General features: G+C 40.7%; 2 protein-coding genes across 3 annotated transcripts in view; one reads left to right on the top strand and one right to left on the bottom strand.

Moving 5' to 3' along the window:
* The window catches only part of smtnb (smoothelin b), a 50,722-nt gene extending 39,696 nt beyond the window's left edge, over positions 1-11,026 (top strand). For both annotated transcript variants that reach the window (XM_085294448.1, XM_085294446.1), the window contains exons 11-20: positions 4,171-4,350; positions 4,561-4,636; positions 4,795-4,827; positions 5,590-5,769; positions 5,977-6,039; positions 6,142-6,214; positions 6,297-6,473; positions 6,566-6,692; positions 6,825-6,976; positions 9,442-11,026. In XM_085294448.1, coding sequence (XP_085150574.1) covers positions 4,171-4,350; positions 4,561-4,636; positions 4,795-4,827; positions 5,590-5,769; positions 5,977-6,039; positions 6,142-6,214; positions 6,297-6,473; positions 6,566-6,692; positions 6,825-6,976; positions 9,442-9,595 — 1,215 coding nt within the window. In that variant the 3' untranslated portion in view covers positions 9,596-11,026. The remainder of the gene's footprint in view (positions 1-4,170; positions 4,351-4,560; positions 4,637-4,794; positions 4,828-5,589; positions 5,770-5,976; positions 6,040-6,141; positions 6,215-6,296; positions 6,474-6,565; positions 6,693-6,824; positions 6,977-9,441) is intronic.
* A 101-nt stretch (positions 11,027-11,127) lies between these two features.
* On the bottom strand, positions 11,128-15,087 carry selenom (selenoprotein M). Its single transcript, XM_085294450.1, has 5 exons — positions 14,858-15,087; positions 14,116-14,151; positions 13,883-13,917; positions 13,718-13,796; positions 11,128-11,742 (listed from the first exon to the last, which is right to left on the bottom strand). Exons 1-5 carry the CDS (start codon positions 14,951-14,953, stop codon positions 11,512-11,514), a joined length of 477 nt encoding a protein of 158 aa, XP_085150576.1. The 5' UTR covers positions 14,954-15,087; the 3' UTR covers positions 11,128-11,511.
* Between the last annotated feature and the right edge of the window lie 10,469 nt (positions 15,088-25,556).

The following is a 25,556-nucleotide window of genomic DNA, read 5'->3' as shown; positions in this document are numbered from 1 at the left end:
AAAAGTCGCAGAGATTATTTCAAAGCTCTCGGTCACGCTGGTGGTGCTGCCGCATGAACGTGGACGTCTAGGCTCAAAGTCAGTGGCAGATTGTCTCGCTGTCACACAGAGGGATGAAAACTCTATTGTTAGCATGCTGTCGATCCATGACGCATGCTGGGTACACAACCGGTTCATGTGTGTCACAGATTTAAGCTTGGTTCACAGACCGGAGGGTAAAGGCTGGGGATGTACTTAATTAATAGAGTAGAGCGATGTCCTCCATGGGTTGGGCTATTGTTCCTGCTGCCGCTAAGCATTTGTATTCACTCTTCGAGCCCACGTCATTCTCATTTGCTTATCTTTAAATTCCAGCGACTGTTGCACTTTGTCAAATTTCTCCCCAGTTCCAGTCCTCATTTTAATCCTAGATTGATGCACTTTACTTTACGTCTTTATGTTTGTCATCAATGATCACATATTTATCATGAAATGCTTCTGTTCACACTGTGTTCATAGATGCAGTATGCACAGTACTATTTGATTTCTGTACTGTGGTGCAGCAAAACGCCTTTGAGTAACTTCATCTTAAGAAGTTTTAATTTAACACAGAAGTACTTGACATCAGCACTGGCTGATTTGACTTTACCCTTGAACGAAATTTTTGAATTGCTGTCCTTCCTAACATCCTTGCCCAGAGCTCTGAAAACAGGGCTTTACTTCATATCCACAGCATGTCTGGTTTTCTCATGGACCTAAATTCTTTGCCCTCTTCCCAAATCTGGAGCTATATCTTGAATGGTAATCATGCAAAATGGCTGAGCTGATGAATCAGGTTGTATTTTGTTAGAAAGCCTTTAGTAAAGGAGGTGTACAACCAGTGTGCAACTTTTTCACCTCAGCCCAGGCCTAGAGCCACATCTAAATGCCTGCTGCCTGCCAGTGGAGGTGTGAAGGACGTGCTTTAGATAAAAGGAAAGTTGAACTGGGAGGTGTGAGTTTCCTGACTTGTGGTCACTACAATTCCACCTCCCCCAGTGCCCCAGATCTAACCAGCTCAGTGGAATAACAGCGGGGCAGGAGATAAATATACACGCCCAGGGCACCTAGAAATGAGTAGGTGTGGGCTGCCTGGGAAACAGGATTCCCTGCATACTCATTGGTTGCAGGGGGGGTATAAAGGTCATGCATTGTTTTCTGAGAGGACACTTCTATTCTCACTGAGGCATAGGACACAGCCCTGATCTGACACCTCAGGATAAACTTTTTGGAAACTTGTGGGTATTTCAGCAAAGAGGACATTGGCCAGTGTGAGTTAAAGTTTGTCTGGCCATGCCTGGAGTGAACCTGGACTTCCTCCCAGCCTCTCAGTCTCCTAAGGCTTTGGGAAGCCCAGACAGTGCTTGTGCTGAGTCTGGCCTCGAAGAAGTAATTGGGGACCTGCTTGCTCAGGATGAAGCTGAGGATGAAGAGGAGCAATTTGGTGTGAAGAAATTTGAGGCAACATTGCGCTGTGCCGTGGGGGAGATCCACAGTGACCTGCAAGCCTTTGGGAAGCGAGTGGATGCCCGGCTGGATGAGGCTGCGGCTGAGGTGGCTCCTCTGGCTGAGACAATGTCCAGGTTGCAGGAGGAGAACCTGAGACTGAGGATTCAGCAGGAAAGGCTGATGAGGCAAGTTGAGGCCCTGTGTCAGGTGATGGGGCTACCTGATCCATCACTGCATGAACTTTACAGCAAAGACTGCTCCAGTTTAATTTCTAATAAAAGCAAAACTTCATCCGGTGGTGCTCCATCCTGCATGCAAGAGACTGGGTCTGAAAAACTCCAGGATGCTTCCAGCTGCACTCCCCAACACTCTGTTTCCAGTGCACCTCAGGAAACCCAAGCACACCGTCTCCTGCATAGTCAGTTAAGTGTACCCCAGGAGCCTCTAACGCCCATCCAGCACTCAGTCTCTCTGTCTCCCAGGACAAACGCACCTTCACCGGCCCCTCACCCGCCAACCTTTGCTACGTGCCGCTCCCTCTCTGCTCCCTCTCTGATGGCAAACATTTCTCTCTGCAACAGCATGGTACTGCTCTGTTAATGATTCTGATCATGATCCCTTTAATTCAGATAAGCCACTTGAAGAATGGGACTGTCTTTTTGTGCCAGTGTTGCCAATACCTGCGGATCCGCAGACCATTAATTTTATGTGCCGCAGCAGCGATCCCGTGTTCAAACCACATACTCTGGTCACCTCTTTCAAATCTCTCAGTAAGCTTGACCGTCTCAGCTGACCGTCTCAGCTGCCACAGATTCTGACAGATTGTGTTTATGTGAAGGACTCCACCGCAGTCTGTCACAGAGGTATTCCTGTGCTGTAACACCATGCGTCTCTAATTGTGTCCCGGCTCGCATTCATGGATGCCTGCGAGTGTTCTGTTGAGTGGATGCACTTCCCGGCGGAGGGAAGGATGATTACATTTAGCAGCAGCCTTTTAGTTTGCCATCTGCAGATTGTGTGCCGTGCTCACTTTGGCAGGCACATGAAGATAGAATTGAACGTTTGAAGTCTTTCTTCTGCTTTTTGTTCCTTTTCATTTATAAAGTTGGAATCACGAGTTAGAAAGAAAATGCAAGGAAGGAAAGCAGGTCCCGCAAAGCCACTGAAGGCGTTTTTAACTCGTGTGGCACAGTGTTTTTCAGAAAGGAGCCTAGTAGCAAGACGTCAGGTTAGAAAAGACTGAAAGGCTCTGATTAGATGTGGTCCTCATCTTGAGGCTTGTTTGCTTTTGCAACTGTGTAACATACCCTCTGTGTGTGCACTTGTAACCTTTCCAGGGATATTGTAAATTTGCAGCATGAGATTCAGTTATTGAACCATGAAGAGTCTAATCTTGTGGAGGCAGCTGGGACCGCCAGTCAACTACTTTAAGTCAAGGTGACTGGTTTCCATTAAGTGGTAATCCTTTCAGCAGACCGATGTGATAATGAGGGGTGATCTTATCTGATCGTGTTTCTGTATGTCTTTGCCCAGTTTCAGCTTATTTTGCCATTTTTTCTATTTATACTTTTTCACCTGGAACTGGTCAAAGCAGTCTCCCATCACAGAAAAAAAAAACTATCAAAACAGGCTTTTTTAAAATTCCACAATGACTTGGATGTTTATAGGTACACTTAGGCTTAGTTATACATGACTCGACCACAAAGGTTATCGGGGAGCTTCTCACCCCGTGTGCATTCCCCCTGTGGCCTGACTCAGAGACCTTGTCTGGCTGCATTGCCTCCCAAAACATTCTTCATCGGTCGCGGGCCTCTCAGTCCAGCCTGTCCCATGGGTCAGAACTCTGTGTCCAGAAAAGAGTTGAAAACCAGGGACCACCTTTGATCACCCAGTTCTGTGGCTGAGCTGGGCATTGTCCCTCCCTGCTGAGACCTGGTTTGGCTGGGGGACTTCAGTGGGCAGGACTCGGCGGCTGTGGATACAGATGGGACCAGCTGCCTGAGCTATATCTGGACCCAGAGTCGTTTACAGCAAAAGCATTGAGGCCACAGCTAGAACATATAGTCTGCCACAGGCATTCGGCACCATATGAACATGTAAAAGGAATTTGCTATAGGATTCATGGTAACTCTCAATAATGCAACACATTCCCACGTTCCTCAGCTCTGCTCCTCAGCCCTTAGGAGATATTTTTCCTCTGGACTTTTTTATATAGTAATGCGTTGTCCCTATTTTACAGTGAGAGTAAAGCATTGCATCTGTCACATAAACTCGGGTTGGCAGCAGTGTTGTATGATTAAGAAAAATCCATGTGTCAGCAGCACTCCATAAACTAGTGAACAGTAACTTGGCAGGGTTTCTTTTAGCCTCGTGTGCTTATTGTCACTCCCTCGCAGATCATCCCGCTGGAGCTGGCCTAGAGACAAGGAAGTTATTACTGGACAGGAAGTGTCAGACGTACTGTCCCTGCGATGTGTTAGAGCAGCCCTCGGCTTGTTCTGATTACATCTTAAATGTCAGCCACTTTCAAATAAGTTTTCTTTTTTACCCTCCTTCATTTTGGTTCTGGCTCTGGTTTAAGAAGTGTCCTCCCAGTAGCTCACTGATTTCCAACTAAGGTCACGGTTTTCTTTGCAGTCTATGATAATAAATGTGCTCCTGTTCACGCTCTGTGTTGTGTTACTGTGTTCGTTTTGCGCGCAGATGGAGACGGGGCCCGTCATTGCTTCTGAGCCAGTGTTTTCAGCTGTCTCGTCTGTCCAGCGTCACGTCCCACTCATTCCCAATGGCTCTGGCGCTCAGACCAAACCTGCTGAATTCTCCGGGAAACTAACAGCTGAAAAGCTGGCTGCGATCGAGGATGAAGAGCTCCTCGACAAAATGGTACGTCACGCCGGAGCCATAATTCTCAATGATTTAAGTTATTATTTCGATAAAAGTGTGTTTTGATTCAGGCGTGTGGAAAGTTTGTGCATTGACACTAAACCTTGTCACAGCTCTGCATTGTGTGTGTGCAGATTTGTAGCATAGAAAGTACCAATTGGGCAAATTTGCATAGAACGACCCCTCATGTTTCCATCCCCTCTTTCACAGCTCGATGAGTCAAAAGACTTTGAGGAGAGGAAGATGATCCGCGCAGCCATGAGAGACCTCCGTAAAAGAAAGAGAGGTAACATCATGCATCTTACTGTTACTCCAAACTGCATGAAGGCTTTCTTTTTAGATATTTAAAAGCAGTCAGGCCTGATGATTTCTAATTTTCATCTACTTTTTTGTTATTGTTTATACCTTATCTTGACACGTAATTGCCTTTAATTCTGCCCTCAGAGGCCATGCTGGGATGTACTCAAGAAGAAATGGGTAGGACAGGTGGTGTGCAGTGTGCAATAACAATTTATACTTGCCTGTGTTTGCCTTTTTGTGTGCACACACCCTGTCATTGTGAGACCACAACAATCTTAGATGTGGTTTGTGATGGAGGATATTATGAAATTTTTTGGTATCTTGCATGCATCCTGTGTTTTGTTTTTGGGTTTTTTAATGTGTTAAACACTCACCCTACAACAGTTAAGATCTGTTTTTCTGCGGGCACTCACCACGTGGTTTCATTAGGCACCTGCTAATGGTGAGCTCAGATTTAGAGTGGATGCGTCAGTGGATTCGGTGGAAATGAGCATGCAAAGGGTCCAAGAGGGCCTCGGTGATCTAGATATTAGACACAATTTAAGTTAGTAAATCATTAATACTGTGCAGTATGTGTAAATGCATGCGTGTTTTCTGAGAAAAACTACAGCCATCAGTGCAGGTACCAGCGTTTTCAACATCGCAGTGTGTATTTGCTCTCTGCGGTCTGTGGTGTTTGCGCAGAACATCTTATTTGACAGCTTTGGCTTGCCTGTTAAGACTCCCACCTGTGGGTGTTTGTGTGCTCAGAAACCCTCACAGTCCCGTGGAAAGAATTCTCAAACATATTGCCTCAAATCTGGAAGGCCTCACTTAATCCAACTTTGTGGCAGTCAGATGAGGTCCTGTCAGCTTATTTAGGACCTCTTGTCCTCCTTCTCCTCCTCCTCTTTTTCCACTGACATCATCTCTCTACCATTCCCGTCTCCTCTCCTCCAGACCAGAGAGAAAAGGAACGCGAAACCCGCCTGCAGGAGCTCCGGCAGCAGAGAGAAGACCGGGTGCAGAAAGGTCGTGCCGGGGTCGGAGCGGGAGAGGTGGTCACGAGCAAGGTGGAGAAGTCGGCAGATGGGTCAGCCGTCGGCCAAATCACCAAAACGAACCGCTTTGCTCAGTCTGGTAGTCTCTAATCTTTCTTGAACCAGCATTTAACTGAAGTAAAACCAAAACAATAAAACCAATCTATAAACATTCAAAACAAAGACATTAGCTTGAAAGTAAAAAGAGTAAAATTGTGTTGCATCAAAAAAAATTGATTATAAAGACAGAGATGGGAAGAATTTTATAAAGAATGGTCAATTTTAAAAAGTTTTTGTGTGTTTTCAGATGATGGGAGCAAATCAACACGCAGTACTATTGTCGAGTCCAGTTATGTGCAGAAAACAGACAGTGAGTTTTGCTTGCTGGATTTACAAAAACACATTCACTCGAGTGCATTGCATTTTTTTTCTTAATCTTCTCATTAATGTGTCCGTGTGATTGTCGTTCTAGGAGGGACAGTCCAGTCAAAATCATTCAGCTTCACCTCTTCCACCTCCACTAACACGAGCAAAAAAATAGGAAGGTTGGTCACGAGGCATTTGTACTGTTAACTACAGCAGATTTAAACATCTGTGCACTCTCTCAAATTAACCTCCTGGGCTCAGTGTGTTCGACCGCGAGGACGACGCGTCGTCGCGAAGCGGCAGCGGCGGGTTGGCCGCCATCGAGCGAAGGCAGGCGGAGAGGCGCAAGGAGCTGATGAGGGCTCAGACGCTGCCGAAGACATCGGCCATGCAGGCCCGCAAAGCCATGATAGAGAAGCTGGAGAAGGAGGGAGGCGGGTAAGAATAAACAGAAAGGTAGTGCTACCAAAGAAAGAAAAGGAGCAGATGGAGGCATGTAAATATTAACACAAAACTGACTTTTCTTTTAGCCCTGGAAATCAGGCGGTGGCCAAGGTAAACAAAGTCCAGCGCTCCACCAGCTTTGGCGTACCCAATGCAAACTCCATCAAGCAGATGCTCCTCGACTGGTGTCGTGCCAAGACCCGCTCGTATGAGGTCAGCCAGCGATCCTCCACGCTAAGTGCTCATTTTTAATCTTGAACCTGAGCTGAGATGATACTTTGGGAAAGTTTCCACTGCTTATCCATCCCCGTCTGCGTATCTCTTTTGTTTCTTTTTCTTCGTCAGCATGTGGATATTCAGAATTTTTCATCCAGCTGGAGTAACGGCATGGCGTTCTGTGCCCTGGTGCACAATTTCTTCCCCGAAGCCTTTGACTACAACTCCCTGAGCCCGAGCAACCGCAGGCAAAACTTTGAGGTGGCCTTTAGCGCTGCAGAGTGAGTACATGCTGAAGACAGGTTCTTCCTAACATTTGCAGTGACTGTAGGAAACCAATGGAAGAACTACTGTGTTAGGCCTATAGGTGTAGAAGTGATGAGCCAGTTTGATTCGCTGCCCCGCTCCCCTTTATTCTGTGTCGCTGTATGCCGGCATTTGCAGACCAGTGGTATGGGAAAACTTCTCGACCGATGTCCTGCTTTCCCCCTTTCTCCCAGGTTTATCAAAACCCCACTCACGACTGAGCCCATTACTACTCTAATACCGCTGCCTCTAAACCTCCACTCTTCCCTCTCCTATGAGTAACCGCTCTGACATCCCAATCTCCTCCAAACCAGATCCCCACAGGCAATCCCACTCCAAACAGCAAACAGGTTAAAAAAAAAAAACTTCTAAGCTCGCCTCTGTGCCTTGAGTCATGTCCCTCTATTTTAGTCTAAAACTCTTTCCTCTCCTTGTTCTTTTCTTTTTCAAATTCCTCTTTTATGCCACCAGTCTTCACTTTTGGTACCCCCACCCAGCTGTGTGTGCATCTTCACGTGCTCACCAGGATAATGTAACGCTGAGATATCTCAAGTAGCGAATCGTACTCAGCACTGTGCTGTCACTCAGCCACAGCCCCACCCACTCCCCCAGATCTTCTCACCTTTGTGTTGCACTATCACTCACCTCCCCGGGCACTCCAAATCCCCGCCAATAGTTTATGTTTACTATCTGGATTCTTGATACGCACTCAAACACACACTATACTGTGCACCAGTGTGGTTGTTTTTGTTAGTCACTCTGTCGTTGTAACTTTGGGGGTTTTTTTGTGTGTTTTTTGCAGAATCCACGTTGTTTTTTTCATCGTGTCTCGTATTTCACATTGATTATGGTTAAAAAAAACAACAACAACAACAACAAAAACATCCTCGTCTCAGTGCACAGAAAAAAACAACAGCAAACAAAAAGGCTAAATGAGCATCGCCTGGCGCTCATTTGACATTTTGTTTTGCCTTTGTGTGTGTGCGTACGTGTTTTTGTCACGCACTGTATGTATGTACTGAGATGTTCATGAAGCATGTCAGCTCATGGATATATTTGTGAACACAGAATGTAATGTGATTGTTTTTTCTTTGTGTTCTTTCTCACTCCTTCTGTTTTTGTTTTTCACTGGCTGCTCACTGCTTTCTGTTTTTTTTCCCACTCCCACTTCCTCATTTTCCCACACTCTCCATCTCTTTGTCTACTCTCTCCGTCCCGTTCCTTCTGTGTCTTTTTATCTGTCCTTTGCCTGTTGTGTTTCCTGTTCTATCCACGTTGTTTCTGTCTTTTTGGGTCCTTTCCTTCCTCTCCCTATTCCCTTCCTCTACCCCCTTCCCCCGCTGGCCGTGGGTGCAGGAAACTAGTGGACTGTCCCCAGCTGCTGGATGTGGACGACATGGTGAAGATGCGTGAGCCAGATTGGAAGTGTGTGTACACGTACCTGCAGGAGTTCTACAGGGGTCTGGTGACGAAGGGCCTGGTTAAAACCAAAAATTCCTCCTAAAGTTGCACCCCAGCTAAAACTGAGCCTATGGTGAGAGAGGGGACGAGCTTGTGAGGGAACCGCACACACTCTGTGGTTCCCGACAGACTTAAAATGTAAAACACAGAAAAACTCCTTTATTGGCTTCTTTTGGATATTTGATGCTTCATGTTAATCTGAAGCTCCAAAGTACCAAACATGGTGTGTGTGTGATAGCATGTGTGTATCTGTATTCTGAGACTATGGCTCAGGCAGAGGGCCAGGACCATCTGCAGATCAGTGCTTTAAAAGGAACTGCCGGATCACAACGTTTCAAACAGAGTTAAGGAAAAAAAACAGAGAAGGATGAAGCCTGCTTTGTGCACCAAGTTTTTATCAAGTGTAAGGTTACAGGTGTTTATGCACTTGGCTTGTCAAGCCTTGTAAAGATACTCTAATAGAAATAAAGTGCAGACTGATTTATGTCCACAGTTCCTGAAATTACTGAAAAAATGTTACGTTGTTGACGTTTATTATCTCATCGGCCCATCTGCTGTTTTTAGGTGCTTTTTCTCTTTGTGGGATTTCTCAGGGGTTAGAGTGTGAGGAGATGTTGCCACCTTGTGGTTACACTCTGCATAGCTCACACTGGAGGTCTCAGTTCTTAAAACTGTTTATTGAAATGCCCAACATTACCCAAGTTTATTTATACAGAGCTTTTAAAGGGTCCATAATGGTTTAGAGCAAATGTGCCAAAGACTCTAGCACACTAAACAGCTTTGGAAAATGTGAAGAGCAGCAAAGTTTCTACTGTTAAAGACCTCCTCCATGGCCATTTATACTATATTCATAGATAAAGAATCATCTATTTGAAAAAGAAAAAGAAACTTGTAGTGAACATGATGATTTCTCCTTCCCAGCTGGTCTTCTGTCTGTTCTGCTTTCTCATGCACGCTGTCCTGTACGCCTGTTCCTCAGGACCCACGCCAACTGCATGCCTTTGCTGGAGGTGGAAGACATGATGATCATGGGTAACAAACCAGACTCCAAATGCGTCTTCACCTACGTGCAGTCTCTGGTCAACCACCTGCGCAGGTATGAGATGTCCATGGGTCGGCCCTGTGACCTCTGACCTGTTTTCGGGCTCCTCCCCCCCCCTAACCTTCACCTGATGATGGCCTCCGCTCTGACAGCAGGCTGGGTCAAACAGTTGCACATCTCTGATGGTCGGCTTGGGGATTGTAAGCATGTGTGTATGTATCAGTTAAAATCAGCTTAAAATGTTTTCCGGCAGTGATAATGTGTGTTGCTTATTCTGGACACACACACACTGTCGACACAAAAGTCCAGTAAGAGATCAGCAGCAGCATGATTCTTAAAAAGACCCCTTTGTTTAAAAAAAAAAAAAACTCCAAGTAATATTCAACAGGCAGTAGTTTGATCACATTGCTGTTGTACTGAGAAACGGCTCAAGAGAGAAAAAAGAAAAATAGTTTTCTAGTATTTGCAGTTTTTTGCAGTATTTGTACGTGCGTTTTTCTCTGCTACACTTTTGTAAGTACTGTAATGTGTTTGCACTTCTCTCAGTAATCTCACTGAAAAAGAAAAAACTTATTATTTCTATTCAATTTTGGTACTTTTACTTTTTTTTTTAAACCAAACTCATGTTGCTTGAAGTGTTTTAATTAAGTTATTTTCATTTTGATGTAATTGATGAGTATAAGGATTCTTATTACGTGAGCACAGGGATTTTCTGCATTTGTTATTCAAATGGATTCAACATCGTTGCTGTAATCTCACTTTTCTGAAGTCCAAACAGCTACTGAGGACATTTACTGGACATTTGATCCATCCTGTATGACCACACCACCACCACCATCATCATCATCACCATCATATAAGTATGGATGAAAGATGCTAGCTGTTAAACTGAGGTTTGGATTTTTTTTGTATTTCGGTACAAAGAAGTCATTCAGCTGATTTGTGTCATTACTGGCTGTTTGGTGGACAGCACACACACACCTCCCACCACCGCTGCATTGCCCTGCCACACACATTCTCACACAGCTGTTAGAGGGCTCCTTATTTATGCTTGAGTAGTTTTTAATACGGTTAACGCTGGTGTGCACATCGTGCTTTTAAAAGGTTTTGTCGATAAGCTTAAGATGCCACAATGTTATTTTTTCCTGTGTGAAAGCCGGCTTTCAGTACAAACATGAGGATTCATGACTGATAACCAGCCAACTGTATATTTAACTAAATGTAGCTAAGAGGAAACGGGACAAAAATAATTTTAAATGAATATTTTATTTCACTTGTATAAAATTTGGGTTTCTACGAGAAGAAAATTTGGTTTCAGAGTTGATTTAAAAGAAGCTTATTTCTTAGATTTGAGAGATTATTTGAGAACTATCTGCTGCCGACAGAAAAAAAGCTTTCATGAAGCAGTGGAGTATTGTATGTGTGTATGTGTGTGTGTGTATATATATGAGAGCTAAAACACATTATTTCATTTTTCTGTGCACCACAGTTAAATGTGAAATAAACCAATTTGAGAAACAAACGTGTGTTTGTGTGGGATTATTGCTTGGAAGGCTATCCATGGTCCCGGCAGCGTGGGATATCTGCACACAAACACTCAGCACAAAAAGAGCCAGAGCACACTTCTTTTTAAAAATGGTTTACTTTCCATGCACTTGAGTCTTTTTGTGCGCATCAGCCCAACCCACCAGAACACGCAGCATCAACCCCAGGCTAGTCAGACGATTTTCAGCCTGAGGCTTCATTTAGTTTCACAGTAGGTCAGAGGCAATCACAGACACACAAAAGAGCTCAAGCTCATTACAACAGATGACAACACAATGGACAGTGGCGTAAAAAAAAATGGTGCAAATTCAGACTGTGGAGCGTCTACAAAGGCCTGCTGACGGGCTCATCTGTAATCTGCTAGGCTCTGAAATTACAAACATTTCTGTCACCTGTGATAATCAGCTGGTTGTGGAGCAGCTAAGGGAGCTAGAGGGGTACTGTTACTGCTGATGGCTACTCTTACAGGTCAGTGTGTTTGACTTCTGTGCTGGGCTCTGAGGAGCCACTCTCGGTGGCTATAGATGAAGCAGAAGGCTGGTAGGCAGGCTCATTTTTGAACGGGCTGTCTTTGGCAGGAGAGAAGCGGAACTCCTCCGGCACCTCGGCTTCGGCCTGAGCCTTCTTGTAGAAACCCAGTTTCCCCAGCAGCTCATTTATCTCAGAGCGGGTCATGTCAGACAGGGCGACGCGCTGCGGAGGAAACACACTTGTTATAAAAGGACCATTAAACTGTGCTCTAAACAAAAGACACTGATCTGCGATATATTAATAGTGCAGTAAAGCTGAGCTGAACATTGATGGGTTTAAAGAAACCTGAAAAAACATTAAACCTGCACAAATGAATTATGTGTCGTGTGAAAAGATCACTCGTGATGAAACTACAAAGCTCTGAAACAGTTTACATTTCTTTTGGATCCTTGTTACAGTTTTCTGGCCAATGTGCTGCTCTTTTTAATGTCATAACAGACAGTTGTATTTATACAACCCATTCAAAAGCATGGGAACTGGCCCAAAGAGCTTTCCAGTGGAGGCTGATTAACAATGCAAACATACAAGACGTCACAGGAAGGAACAACAGGTGCAAAAAAAAAAAAAAAAGCGATAAAGGCTGTTAACCACAACCACGGCAACAAATGCAGGAGTTAAGAAAAAATAAGGCTATATAAAAGATATGGCTGAAGTTAAAAACAAAATAACACCTGAGAACAGGAAAAGTAAAAAGGAGAAAAATCTGATTAAATCATAACAGTACTTTAAAATTTCAAAGAAGCCTCAGATCAAACAAAGTGATCTGCGAGTCATTCCACGGAAATGCTCCCGGCATTTACAAAAATATTACACTTGAAAAACACTTTAGGGTTACAATTTATTTCCACATTCAAATAAAACGTTATCCGAACTATTACATCTTCTCGAATATTCAGTTCAACAATTTTTTTTTGTTTGTTAAGTGATAAATAAGTTTGACCATCACAAAAATGCTCATCCCCACAGTCAAGTATAGTGATTCAATGCTGTATTTTGACCACAAAAATATGCTTTTTACCATTTAAAACGCCATAATAGGACTACCACATATATTTTAAACATGACACAACAAAGCTGAACTTGTGTAACTGCATGAGAAAAGTCTATTGTTTTGAATTGCTAGTGGTAAGTGGTTTATCTGAATTCCTCTCTTATTTAATAATTTGAAGCTTTTAGTTAAAGTCACTGGTGTTACTCACTTTACTTTTAGGGAAGTGCAAAATACATAAATTGATTAAATGACAGAACTTAATGAATATGAGGTGACTGACAGCATGTCAGGTGACTGACATGCTGTGACTCCCAATTACACAAAAACATTACAAGCTGTTTCTGGAGTAAAACTTTAGTATTTTATGTAAATTCTAACTGTTCTGTATCATTATCAATCTTTTTATCAAGTACGTCTAATTTGGGTGTCTAATATCTCAGCAGATGGTTCACTGCGTCACTGTTTTTTTGTCACATAAAATAAAACATGTCATATTTGACCAGATAATTTCACAGCCATTGAATTTTGTTACACTTAAGGCTTAACATATGAAGGATTACTTACTTTTAACTGTATGAAATTAATAAGACAATCTGCTGATTTGTTGCACGATTATTATAACCGACTACGTGGCTGAAGAGCCTGAGGAAATAATATTCATTAAAACGCCTGAAGACTTGCAGAAGGAGTAAGGAAACACCGTTGAGGGAAAAAAAAAGAATCACAGCACAACCAGGCTTTGAAATTTGGTGGGAAAAAAGCTGTCATTTTTTGTAAATAAATAGTCAGTTAAGTAATAATTTAGTTCAAGTTTAAATGTTAGAAGTAAGTTCTTGTCATATCAAAGTGGGATATATCTGTAGAATGACCTGTGCTCTGCAGATTTCTTGTTTCCTTCTGAAGTTATTTTAATCCAAAAGACGGGAAAAGCTCAGAGCCTGCTCAGCGGTCACAGGACACCTGTTTGTCATCATTTCAGCTGTAATCTCTTCGAGTAATGATGTCAAGTGTTGGTGGTGAGATGCTTTACTTCAGTTGTTAAACTGAATCTGACATTCAGCACAAACGAGTGTCATATTTGCTGCAAGTAAACAACAAATACAATTTAAAAAAGTAAAATAAAAGAAAGGCACAACACACACTTACGTCCAGCTCTTCATAATAATGGTTCAGGAGGACAAGCTCAGGGTCTGCGCCAGGAATGTGCTTCATCACCAGGTTATGGCTGAGGTGGTGCTCAGGGATTAAACAGCGTGCAGTTTATGAGCAGATATTTCTAAAGAGTAACAGTGCACTTCAGTGAAAGGATACTAAAGAGGAATATCCTGGATCACAAAGGCTTTGACCTGCAGACAGAGGTTTGGATTAGTGTTTTCCACTCAGTTTGGGTTTCAGTGGCAAATGTGTCAGGGATTATGTGAAACTCTAAACTAAAATGTTCCTCAGAGAGAAAAAACTTCTAGGCAGGAGTAAGGCTTTAGCCTGCCTCTGACCCCTGGCTCTCAGTGTTTTGTCACTTTTGTTCACATAACAGGGCAACTTGCCTCTCTGAGCCTGTTCAGCTGTCATCCACCACACGTCTGAGGAAAGACAACAACACAAGAAACAAGAAAAAGTTACATGCAGAGCTCGTGTTTCAGAAATGGGGCTTTACAAGAACTGGAAACATGATTACTGAACACACGTCATCTGCAACTGTAATGCATCTTTATACAGAAAAAAAACCATTTATGTGCTGGTATCACTGCGAGCTTTTACTTTGAAGAACGCTTAGTACGGCCCCAGGGAAGGCCACCCGACCTATTTTTGCTGATATCTGAGCCTCAGGTATAAGGCGTGACTAACACTACAATAACAACAGATCATGATTTGCTTCAGTGATGCTGGCAAGTAGGTGACTGGGTAGGTGACACCCTGGGGGAAACTGCACAGATCTCAAAAGAAAAAGGTGTAGAGTTTCAGTCTTTGTGCAGGACCGCCTGTTACACACCCTGTGCCCCCCTTTTAAGCTTCCACCAAGTCACTTTGTGATGACGATTTTAGGGTTACTAAAATAGTAACAATGTGAATTAGAGACCGTGTTCTTCATTAGATCGCAGGCCATTCAAGCACGGAGGCATCCATTCACCTTAGTACACATCTGTCCTGGTCACGCATGCGCCCAATCCAAAAATGTTTAAAAGCAGGGCACCCATTCACACGTTTAAACGATAATTGGCCCTGACACGATTATTTCCGTGTTCTTCTTTATGCGGAGGATTATGAAAAAATAAAGCCTTATGTTACCTCCACCCTCGCTCTTGCCAGCCCCTCCAGCTTCTTCAGATCCACATCATAAGCCGAGGCGCAGTGAAGTAAACTGGCCAACACGATCAGCCACATTTCTCCTGCTTCAGATCGAGGAGCCGCACTCGCTCTTCACCGGGACCAGTACCTGCAGATGATTGAAGGTAACCGAGCTATGGAAGAGGAGGGAGGAGAGATGATGAGCAGCTATGTCACGTCCGGACCTTTTGCCACGTCAAATATTTTTGTGGCGGAGAGAGGAGCAGGCGTGGTTAGCGCGCTCATTGGTTATTCCAGGCTTCCTTATGGATTTCATGCGCGCTCTATAGGCTGTCACAGGCGGTGTAATTGTAGAGATGGACAACGGAAAGAGCTCTGTTATTGTCTGCGTGCTCTTCTTTTTTTTGATGTCCTTTTGTGCAAAGTGACACATGTTACATTAATAACAGCATAATTTTAAATTCCTAAATGCACTGGATTATATGGTAGACTGATCCTGAAGGTGAACTATGCAAAGTTATTTAGTCTGTGTAATCTTGGATTTAGGAGGATTAAAGAAGATCGATTGTTGTAAAGGATTGTGGTTGAAAAACTCAGAGTCCCGTGAAGGAAATGTGATATTTACCAAGTCAAGGACTATTTAATTTTATTGTTATTGTTAAGCACTTTGTGCAGCATCGGCTGTTGGAAATGTGCTATATAAATAAATCTGACCTTGACCTTGACCTTAATGAGTCACAACCCTGTGTGGGAGCAGACTTTTCAGGTGTCTGATCCCCGCACTACAAAAGTTCTCACAGTGACCGGTGAGCGCTGAGCTCAAGAAATATTAGATCCGAATATGAAATAAATCCAACTTACTTGTATTTTACCTTCTTTTGCTGTTCTCCTGTTTAAATATAAAGGATAGATCTTCCTATATAAACATTTCTGGGAAGAAGAAAAACTGGAGCTGTTTGCTGTTAAAGCAGGTGACGGTATGTAAACCATTAGTTGAAACAACAGGAAGGAGGAGGACCTCCCCTTGAGTTAAGAAGGGTGTCAGGTTTACAATCTCACTTGAAAAAACCGTGGAAATAAGTTGCGCCAACATCAATGAGGTAAACTACAACTTCACAGCTCACCTCCCTGAACTCACTGTGCTGTTGATCAGCTTCTTTGTTTTCAGGATGTCCCTTTCAGGACTGCTGTGCTGAGACTTCTTACGCGTCAAGTGAAGCTCATTTGTGTGAAACTCGTTTATAAATAGACTTCACTGGTGCCACCGGTGACAAATAAGTCAGTCACAACACTGGGACAAATGTTATGTTTTTATTAGGGCTGGCAGTCGATTAAAATATTTAGTCGCGATTAATCGCATACTTATCAATAGTTAACTCAAGATTAATAGCAAATTAATCAGATTTGTTTTTTAAATCTGTTCTAAAGAAACTTCAACAGCATACTCTTCATGTTTCTAATACCCTTAACAGTATGGGAGTGAACAAATATACTTGCTTTATGCAAATATGTTTTTATTGCAACAATTCAAAACAATGAAAAGTCCAAAATACTCTTCAGAAAAACCTCAAAGGTACTGAATGCTCAAATATCTAAATTATCAGCACCGGGAAAAGATCAGGTATGCTATACCATGTTAAAACAACTCAGTGAGTCCGCTAAAGATCTTTTGTGGATTTATCTCTAAATATCAAAGTGGGTTTAGAAGAAGGAGGAATACTATGGATCCAGTTTTATGTTTGGAACATGAAGTTCGAAAAGCACAAACAAACAGTGAGAGTGTAGTTTTGATATAGAAACGGCCTATGATATGATGTGGAGAGATGGCCTACTAATTAAACTCTGTAAATTGGGTATTAGGGGGAGGATGTACGGGTGGATAATGGATTTTTTTAAAGGGGCGACATATTCAAGTGAGGATTGGGAAGGTTTTTTCTGAAAGGTTTTTGGTAGAAAATGGTACACCTCAAGGGAGCATAGTGAGCCCTATGTTATTTTCTTTGATGATAGATGATGTGTTTAATGATATAGAGGCAGGGGTGGGATGTTCACTTTTTGCTGATGATGGAGCAATATGGAAGAGAGGGGAAAATATAGAGTATATTGTGAAGAAACTGCAGGGAACAATTAGAAGAGTCGAAGAGTGGTCTTATAAGTGGGGTTTTAAATTTTCGGTTGATAAAACCAAGGTGATGTTTTTTTTACAAGGAAGAGAGTTGGTAAAGACATCAAGCTTAAGTTGTATGATCAAGAATTAGAAAGGGTGAGTAAATTTAAGTTTCTTGGATTGTGGTTTGATGAAAGGTTAAAGAAGACGTGAGACCTTTACATGCTGTCATTTGTTCAGATTCAAGTTCATCATTGGTCAGTCTACAGCATAGTCACTCAGACAGTAGAGCAGATGCTTTGGCGGAAATTCAGCAGTCACTTTTCCGGATACATATGATGGGACTTGCAGTTGTGTTTTTATGGGTTCCAGCGCACTATGGAGTATGGGCGAATCAAAAGGCAGAGTTGCAAAGGAGGCCGTAAAACATGGGGTGGTTGACATGGCTGTTAGTTTTGGCCAAGCAGAGATAAGGAGTATGGTAAGGCAAGATATGAGAGCAAGATGGCAAAAGCAGTGGGAGGAGGAAAGGAAGGGACGTTGGTTGTATAAAATTCAAAGGATGGAGGAATGGTTACATCAGTGCAAAAGAAAAACAAACAATAACTAGAAAGTGCATTTTCTGAAGAAACTGCAGTGTGAATGCTTGAATCTGAATGTATGCACTGAAATGAATTAATTGCTGAATGTTAAGTTAAAAATTTTGAATGAGATTAAAAAAAACCCCGAATTTAACCTGAAAACAAAAGTGCTGAACTGCTAAAAGCTGAAGGTTACACAGAAGAAGAAGTTGGAAAAAAGCTGAAAATGTTTTAATTGTAAATTAGAAAAACCTAAGAAATGAGAAAAGAACATTTAGAGTCAGAAAACATCTGAAAGAATATTAAAAGGTCATATTCTTTGAATCACTGAATGACTAAAATGTGATCCCTCCACTTGGATCCACACAGTTTAAAAAGTTTAAATGTCTGAGCTTTGAAAGACAAGATGTTGGAAAGAGAACAACGATGGCGACGTTTTGAGGGTAAAATGATGGCTTTAACACTGTGGACACAGCAGCAGTTGAAAGAGAAGTGTTTAAGATGAATCTTGGCAGAGTGGCAGGCAGAGCTCGTTAAGCAGGCAGGTGTGAGCCTGGTTGCTATAGTGACCGCACCCAATGGCTCCATACACACGTACACAGACATGCGCCTCACTTTTGCTGCTTAAAATGAACAGAAAAGTCAGGCCGAAACAAATCGTTCCCAAATGAAAAGTAAAAGTCGTATTGACAAAATTCTTTCACCGTGAGCGACAGCAGCTTCTAGTCTACTGAATTCTCAGTTTTCATGCCTGTGGAGTTTATTATATGGACGTGGTGACAGTGGAAAGACACCATGCTCTTCTGATTTTCAAACGAACCTTCTGAGCCATTTTAACATTAGAGTCTATGGAAGAGTTGGAGGGAGGAGGCTGTGCATTGGTGACATTTACGAAAGAACCATAACACCTAGGACAATAGTAAACACATTGGATGAAAGAGGACAGCGATGGCTACGTTTTGAGGGTAAAATCATACCTGTAGAGCAAACGCTGCGGACACAGCAGCAGTTTTAAAAAAGATTTTAAGATTAATTTTTTTGCTCCTCTCACTCTAGCAGTTGAGCTGCCTCACTCTAGCCCCAACATTCCGTCCCATACACACCCATTATAAACTCTGAAACGGGTGAAAAAACATCATGAAACTTAAACTGGAACTGAAGAAAAAGTATAATAGATATTGAAAAGATAAATACAAGTTGAATAGTTGAATGTCTTGTCTTCGTTTTAAAGTTTGAATGGTGGCTCTATGTCAATGTATGTGGAAGTAGATACAGTTTAAAGAGGAGGAAGTTGAATGAGAATTTGAAGGGTCTCCCCATTGAAATACATTATAAATTTTTGTTGAAAAAAGTTGAATAAAATTAAAAATATAAATGTTAAAAATGAGAAAAATAGAAGCAATGTTGTCCAAAATAATAGGAATCTAACGGTGTTTGAATGGTTTTTCTAAGTTGAACGGTTTTGAAGGAGTAGGCTTTCAAAAAACGTACGGAAAAATAAAATATAACTAGAAAGTGCATTTTCTGAAGAAACTGCAGTGTGAATGCTTGAATCTGAATGTATGCACTGAAATGAATTAATTGCTGAATTTTGAGTTAAAACTTTTTTAATGAGATAAAAAAAAAACCAAATTTAACCTGAAAACAAAAGTGCTGAACTGCTAAAAGCTGAAGGTTACACAGAAGAAGAAGTTGGAAAAAAGCTGAAAATGTTTTAATTGTAAATTAGAAAAACCTAAGAAATGAGAAAAGAACATTTAGAGTCAGAAAACATCTGAAAGAATATTAAAAGGTCATATTCTTTGAATCACTGAATGACTAAAATGTGATCCCTCCACTTGGACCCACACAGTTTAAAAAGTTTACATCTCTGAGCTTTGAAAGACAAGATGTTGGAAAAAGAACAACGCTGGTGACGTTTTGAGGGTAAAATGATGGCTGTAACACTGTGGACACAGCAGCAGTTGAAAGAGAAGTGTTTAAGATGAATCTTGGCAGAGTGAGAGAGAGAGCTCGTTAAGCAGGCAGGTGTGAGCCTGGTTGCTATAGTGACTGCACCCAAGGGCTCCATACACACGTACACAGACATGCACCTCACTTTTGCTGCTTAAAATGAACAGAAAAGTCAGGCCGAAACAAATCGTTCCCAAATGAAAAGTAAAAGTCGTATTGACGAAATTCTTTCACCGTGAGCGACAGCAATGTCTAGTCTACCTAATTCTCAGTTTTCATGTCTGTGGAGTTTATTATATGGACGTGGTGACAGTGGAAAGACACCATGCTCTTCTGATTTTCAAACGAACCTTCTGAGCCATTTTAACATTAGAGTCTATGGAAGAGTTGGAAGGAGGAGGCTGTGCATTGGTGACATTTATGAGAGAACCGTAACACCTAGGACAATAGTAAACACATTGGATGAAAGAGGACAGCCATGGCTACGTTTTGAGGGTAAAATCATACCTGTAGAGCAAACGCTGCGGACACAGCAGCAGTTTTAAAAAAGATTTTAAGATTAATTTTTTTGCTCCTCTCACTCTAGCAGTTGAGCTGTCTCACTCTAGCCCCAACATTCCGTCCCATACACACCCATTATAAATTTTGAAACGGGTGAAAAAACATCATGAAACTTAAACTGGAACTGAAGAAAAAGTATAATAGATATTGAAAAGATAAATACAAGTTGAATAGTTGAATGTCTTGTCTTCGTTTTAAAGTTTGAATGGTGGCTCTATGTCAATGTATGTGGAAGTAGTAAGAGTTTAAAAATGAGTAAGTTGAATGAGAATTTGAAGGGTCTCCCCATTGAAATACATGGGAAATTTTTGTTGAATAAAGTTGAATAAAATTAAAAATATAAATGTTAAAAATGAGAAAAATAGAAGCAATCATGTCCAAAATAATAGGAATCTAACGATGTTTGAATGGTTTTTCTAAGTTGAACGGTTTTGAAGGAGTAGGCTTTCAAAAAACGTACGGAAAAATAAAATATAACTAGAAAGTGCATTTTCTGAAGAAACTGCAGTGTGAATGCTTGAATCTGAATGTATGCACTGAAATGAATTAATTGCTGAATTTTGAGTTAAAAATATTGAATGAGATTAAAAAAAACCCCAAAAAAACCCGAATTTAACCTGAAAACAAAGGTGCTGAACTGCTAAAAGCTGAACGTTACACAGAAGAAGAAGTTGGAAAAAAGCTGAAAATGTTTTAATTGTAAATTAGAAAACCCTAAGAATTTAGAAGAGAACATTTAGAGTCAGAAAACATCTGAATGAATATTAAAAGTTCATATTCTTTGAATCACTGAATGACTAAAATGTGATCCCTCTGCTTGGATCCACACAGTTTAAAAAATTTAAAAGTCTGAGCTTTGAAAGACACGGTGTTGGAAAGAGAACAATAATGGCGACAATTTGAGGGTAAAATGATGGCTGTAACACTGTGGACACAGCAGCAGTTGAAAGAGAAGTGCTTAAGATGAATCTTGGTACAGTGGCAGGCAGAGCTCGTTAAGCAGGCAGGTGTGAGCCTGGTTGCTATAGTGACTGCACCCAATGGCTCCATACACACGTACACAGACATGCGCCTCACTTTTGCTGCTTAAAATGAACAGAAAAGTCAGGCCGAAACAAATCGCTCCCAAATGAAAAGTAAAAGTCGTATTGACAAAATTCTTTCACCGTGAGCGACAGCAATGTCTAGTCTACCTAATTCTCAGTTTTCATGTCTGTGGAGTTTATTATATGGACGTGGTGACAGTGGAAAGACACCATGCTCTTCTGATTTTCAAACGAACCTTCTGAGCCATTTTAACATTAGAGTCTATGGAAGAGTTGGAGGGAGGAGGCTGTGCATTGGTGACATTTATGAAAGAACCATAACACTTAGTACAATAGTAAACACATTGGATGAAAGAGGACAGCGATGGCTACGTTTTGAGGGTAAAATCATACCTGTAGAGCAAACGCTGCGGACACAGCAGCAGTTTTAAAAAAGATTTTAAGATTAATTTTTTTGCTCCTCTCACTCTAGCAGTTGAGCTGCCTCACTCTAGCCCCAACATTCCGTCCCATACACACCCATTATAAACTCTGAAACGGGTGAAAAAACATCATGAAACTTAAACTGGAACTGAAGAAAAAGTATAATAGATATTGAAAAGATAAATACAAGTTGAATAGTTGAATGTCTTGTCTTCGTTTTAAAGTTTGAATGGTGGCTCTATGTGAACGTATGTTGAAGTAGTAAGAGTTTAAAAATGAGTAAGTTGAATGAGAATTTGAAGGGTCTCCCCATTGAAATACATGGGAAATTTTTGTTGAATAAAGTTGAATAAAATTAAAAATATAAATGTTAAAAATGAGAAAAATACAAGCAACAGTGTCCAAAAGAATAGGAATCTAATGGTGTTTGAATGGTTTTTCTAAGTTGAACGGTTTTGAAGGAGTAGGCTTTCAAAAAACGTACGGAATAGATAAAATATAATAATAAAGATTAGAAGAACAATACTGTGAATGCTTTTCAAGCATTCACACTAATAACTAGAAAGTGCATTTTCTGAAGAAACTGCAGTGTGAATGCTTGAATCTGAATGTATGCACTGAAATGAATTAATTGCTGAATTTTGAGTTAAAAATTTTGAATGAGATAAAAAAAAAACAACCTGAATTTAACCTGAAAACAAAAGTACTGAACTGCTAAAAGCTGAAGGTTACACAGAAGAAGAAGTTGGAAAAAAGCTGAAAATGTTTTAATTGTAAATTAGAAAAACCTAAGAAATGAGAAAAGAACATTTCGAGTCAGAAAACATCTGAAAGAATATTAAAAGGTCATATTCTTTGAATCACTGAATGACTAAAATGTGATCCCTCCACTTGGACCCACACAGTTTAAAAAGTTTACATCTCTGAGCTTTGAAAGACAAGATGTTGGAAAAAGAACACCGATGGCGACGTTTTGAGGGTAAAATGATGGCTTTAACACTGTGGACACAGCAGCAGTTGAAAGAGAAGTGTTTAAGATGAATTTTGGCAGAGTGGCAGAGAGAGCTCGTTAAGCAGGCAGGTGTGAGCCTGGTTGCTATAGTGACCGCACCCAATGGCTCCATACACACGCACACAGACATGCACCTCACTTTTGCTGCTTAAAATGAACAGAAAAGTCAGGCCGAAACAAATCGTTCCCAAATGAAAAGTATAGGTCGTATTGACGAAATTCTTTCACCGTGAGCGGCAGCAATGTCTAGTCTACCTAATTCTCAGTTTTCATGTCTGTGGAGTTTATTATATGGACGTGGTGACAGTGGAAAGACACCATGCTCTTCTGATTTTCAAACGAACCTTCTGAGCCATTTTAACATTAGAGTCTATGGAAGAGTTGGAGGGAGGAGGCTGTGCATTGGTGACATTTATGAAAGAACCATAACACCTAGTACAATAGTAAACACATTGGATGAAAGAGGACAGCCATGGCTACGTTTTGAGGGTAAAATCATACCTGTAGAGCAAACGCTGCGGACACAGCAGCAGTTTTAAAAAAGATTTTAAGATTATTTTTTTTGCTCCTCTCACTCTAGCAGTTGAGCTGCCTCACTCTAGCCCCAACATTCCGTCCCATACACACCCATTATAAACTCTGAAACGGGTGAAAAAACATCATGAAACTTAAACTGGAACTGAAGAAAAAGTATAATAGATATTGAAAAGATAAATACAAGTTGAATAGTTGAATGTCTTGTCTTCGTTTTAAAGTTTGAATGGTGGCTCTATGTGAACGTATGTTGAAGTAGTAAGAGTTTAAAAATGAGTAAGTTGAATGAGAATTTGAAGGGTCTCCCCATTGAAATACATGGGAAATTTTTGTTGAATAAAGTTGAATAAAATTAAAAATATAAATGTTAAAAATGAGAAAAATACAAGCAATCATGTCCAAAAGAATAGGAATCTAACGATGTTTGAATGGTTTTTCTAAGTTGAACGGTTTTGAAGGAGTAGGCTTTCAAAAAACGTACGGAAAAATAAAATATAACTAGAAAGTGCATTTTCTGAAGAAACTGCAGTGTGAATGCTTGAATCTGAATGTATGCACTGAAATGAATTAATTGCTGAATTTTGAGTTAAAAATATTGAATGAGATTAAAAAAAAACAAAAAAAAAAAAACGAATTTAACCTGAAAACAAAGGTGCTGAACTGCTAAAATCTGAAGGTTACACAGAAGGAGTTGGAAAAAAACTGAAAATGTTTTAAATGTAAATTAGAAAACCCTAAGAAATGAGAAAAGAACATTTAGAGTCAGAAAACATCTGAAAGAATATTAAAAGGTCATATTCTTTGAATCACTGAATGACTCAAATGTGATCCCTCCACTTTGATCCACACAGTTTAAAAAGTTTAAATGCCTGAGCTTTGAAAGATACGGTGTTGGAAAGAGAACAATAATGGCGACAATTTGAGGGTAAAATGATGGCTGTAACACTGTGGACACAGCAGCAGTTGAAAGAGAAGTGCTTAAGATGAATCTTGGTACAGTGGCAGGCAGAGCTCGTTAAGCAGGCAGGTGTGAGCCTGGTTGCTATAGTGACCGCACCCAATGGCTCCATACACACGTACACAGACATGCGCCTCACTTTTGCTGCTTAAAATGAACAGAAAAGTCAGGCCGAAACAAATCGTTCCCAAATGAAAAGTAAAAGTCGTACTGACAAAATTCTTTCACCGTGAGCGACAGCCATGTCTAGTCTACCAAATTCTCAGTTTTCATGCCTGTGGAGTTTATTATATGGACGTGGTGACAGTGTAAAGACACCATGCTCTTCTGATTTTCAAACGAACCTTCTGAGCCATTTTAACATTAGAGTCTATGGAAGAGTTGGAGGGAGGAGGCTGTGCATTGGTGACATTTATGAAAGAACCGTAACACCTAGGACAATAGTAAACACATTGGATGAAAGAGGACAGCCATGGCTACGTTTTGAGGGTAAAATCATACCTGTAGAGCAAACGCTGCGGACACAGCAGCAGTTTTAAAAAAGATTTTAAGATTAATTTTTTTGCTCCTCTCACTCTAGCAGTTGAGCTGTCTCACTCTAGCCCCAACATTCCGTCCCATACACACCAATTATAAATTTTGAAACGGGTGAAAAAACATCATGAAACTTAAACTGGAACTGAAGAAAAAGTATAATAGATATTGAAAAGATAAATACAAGTTGAATAGTTGAATGTCTTGTCTTCGTTTTAAAGTTTGAATGGTGGCTCTATGTGAACGTATGTTGAAGTAGTAAGAGTTTAAAAATGAGTAAGTTGAATGAGAATTTGAAGGGTCTCCCCATTGAAATACATGGGAAATTTTTGTTGAATAAAGTTGAATAAAATTAAAAATATAAATGTTAAAAATGAGAAAAATACAAGCAATCATGTCCAAAAGAATAGGAATCTAATGGTGTTTGAATGGTTTTTCTAAGTTGAACGGTTTTGAAGGAGTAGGCTTTCAAAAAACGTACGGAATAGATAATAATAAAATGGAATAATAAAGATTAGAAGAACAATACTGTGAATGCTTTTCAAGCATTCACACTAATAATAAAGATTAGAAGAACAATACTGTGAATGCTTTTCAAGCATTCACACTAATAATAATAAAGATTAGAATAACAATACTGTGAATGCTTTTCAAGCATTCACACTAATAACTAGAAAGTGCATTTTCTGAAGAAACTGCAGTGTGAATGCTTGAATCTGAATGTATGCACTGAAATGAATTAATTGCTGAATGTTAAGTTAAAAATTCCGAATGAGCTGGAAAATACAGAAATTTTCACCTGAAAACAAAAGTGCAGAACTTTTGAAAGCTGATGTTCACACAGAAGAAGTTGGAAAAAAGCTAAACATGTTTAAAATGTAAATAATAAAAAGATGAGTAATGACAAAAGAAAATTTAGAGTCAGAAAACCTCTGAATGAATATTAAAAGTTCAAATTCTTCTAATTGAAATGAACTTAAAAGATGAACA

The sequence above is a fragment of the Mchenga conophoros genome, linkage group LG12 (genome assembly GCF_057382185.1).
Source record: "Mchenga conophoros isolate Kocher_MC1m ecotype Shallow Benthic linkage group LG12, M_conophoros_male_GT1.1, whole genome shotgun sequence".
Lineage (NCBI taxonomy): Eukaryota > Metazoa > Chordata > Actinopteri > Cichliformes > Cichlidae > Mchenga > Mchenga conophoros.
Note: the sequence above shows the minus strand (reverse complement) of the source record. Positions and strands in the feature narration are given on the sequence as shown.